General features: G+C 36.5%; 1 protein-coding gene across 1 annotated transcript in view; it reads left to right on the forward strand.

Moving 5' to 3' along the window:
• KIF21A (kinesin family member 21A) overlaps positions 1-1684 on the forward strand; it is a 77942-nt gene that overhangs the window by 2583 nt on the left and 73675 nt on the right. Inside the window, 2 exon segments of the mRNA XM_015566625.1 lie at positions 1-130; positions 260-442. The exon segment at positions 1-130 is cut by the window's left edge and continues 8 nt beyond it. Coding sequence (XP_015422111.1) covers positions 1-130; positions 260-442 — 313 coding nt within the window.

Below are 1684 nucleotides of genomic sequence, written 5' to 3' on the forward strand. Positions count from 1 at the left end.
GACAAAGCTTACTTTTGATTATGTGTTTGACATTGACTCCCAGCAAGAACAGATCTACACTCATTGCATAGAGAAACTAATTGAAGGTTGTTTTGAAGGATACAATGCTACAGTCTTTGCTTATGGACAAGTAAGTACCAAATTATTTTGATAGAGTTGTAACTGTTCAGAAGTGTCAATTCAGTTGCACTTTCATTTTTGTTCTTTGAGGTTATGTTATTATGAGCAAGCACATATTTTTCTCTGTTGCTTTATTCAGACTGGAGCTGGTAAAACATACACCATGGGAACAGGATTTGATGTGAACATCATCGAGGAAGAACAGGGTATTATTTCTCGTGCTGTTAAACACCTTTTCAAGAGCATTGAAGAAAAAAAACACACCGCAATGAAAAATGGGCTTCCTCCTCCAGATTTTAAAGTGAATGCACAATTCTTAGAGGTAAAGGACTAATTGTATCATTCGTTTATTTTAAGTTTTGTCCTTGAGACCATAGACTTTATGATTTTATGCTTCTGGCTTCTGGTACAGTGTTTTGCACAGAGTGCTCAATAAATGTTTGAGTATATGAACATTAGGTCATAGGCAGCAGGAAGAATAGACAATAGATAAGTATTCCTTACTTGTTGGCTTTTAAGATTATAAACACTTGGCCAGTGTCCATAGAGTAAAAGAATTAATATTGTTTATTTCAGAATCTCTCTGGACCCTACCTATAATTACTGTTATAATGTAGTCAGGCTCACAAAGTGCTGGAAACTCCGTGATTAAGACTGAAAGGGAGGGAGAGAACATGAGGACTAATAGGACTAAGGCTGCAGCACTAATCTGGCTGCAGAAGCTGGTATTCCTGCAAGGATAAGTAGATGTTTTGATACAAAGTCCAAAGGTTGGGGCAGGGTTGGATTCAGTTAGGTCAGTGTAGTCTGGTGGGAGGGACATGACAACCAGAGGACATGTCGGATATGAGCAATATTGCAGTTAGGTGAATGGTGGGTGACATTATAGTTCTGGATGCTTTGTTCAAAGAATGTTCTAGTTTAATTCTAGTCTGGATAACCTGAACTAATATTTGGTTATTGATGAAACATTTTATTTGACAGTATACAGCACAAAATGGAAAACAATTCAAATTAACAGCAGTTACTTTACTGCTGATTTTAATAGCCATCCCAGTTTAGTAAAAACCAAAGCAAGATAAGTAACTGATGGAAAAAGAAAAAAGAAAGTTCTTCCATCTTCCCTTTTACTCTCCAAAATGTTGTTGGGCATTGAGACTTTAAAGCATACAGATAGAAAAATGGTGTGTGCATCCTCTTCCAAGGAGTAGCTCAATCTTGTCAGCTTCTATTGACACAGAAACACTAATATCATTGCCCACCTTGCAAAACATTAAGTGTTAATTTGTAGATACATTAAGAAAGGCTGTAGGGCAGTAGGAAATATATTTTTAGCTTAAGTAGTAAAACCTCTTAACCCATTGCGGTCCAGTGCTATTTTTGGAATTCAAACAGTCTGATCCAAATTAATTGACGGATTGAATGTTGAACTTTTTAATGTTCTTATTGCTCGATGTTGGAACTGCTCCTAGCGCCTGATCTGTTGAGTCAGCCTCAAGGTTGGACCGAAAAAGGTTAAAATCTTAATTAGGATTTGTCTACATTTGGTATATATTTCTTAGAG

Source organism: Myotis davidii, unplaced genomic scaffold (assembly GCF_000327345.1).
Source record: "Myotis davidii unplaced genomic scaffold, ASM32734v1 scaffold902, whole genome shotgun sequence".
NCBI classification, from domain to species: domain Eukaryota; kingdom Metazoa; phylum Chordata; class Mammalia; order Chiroptera; family Vespertilionidae; genus Myotis; species Myotis davidii.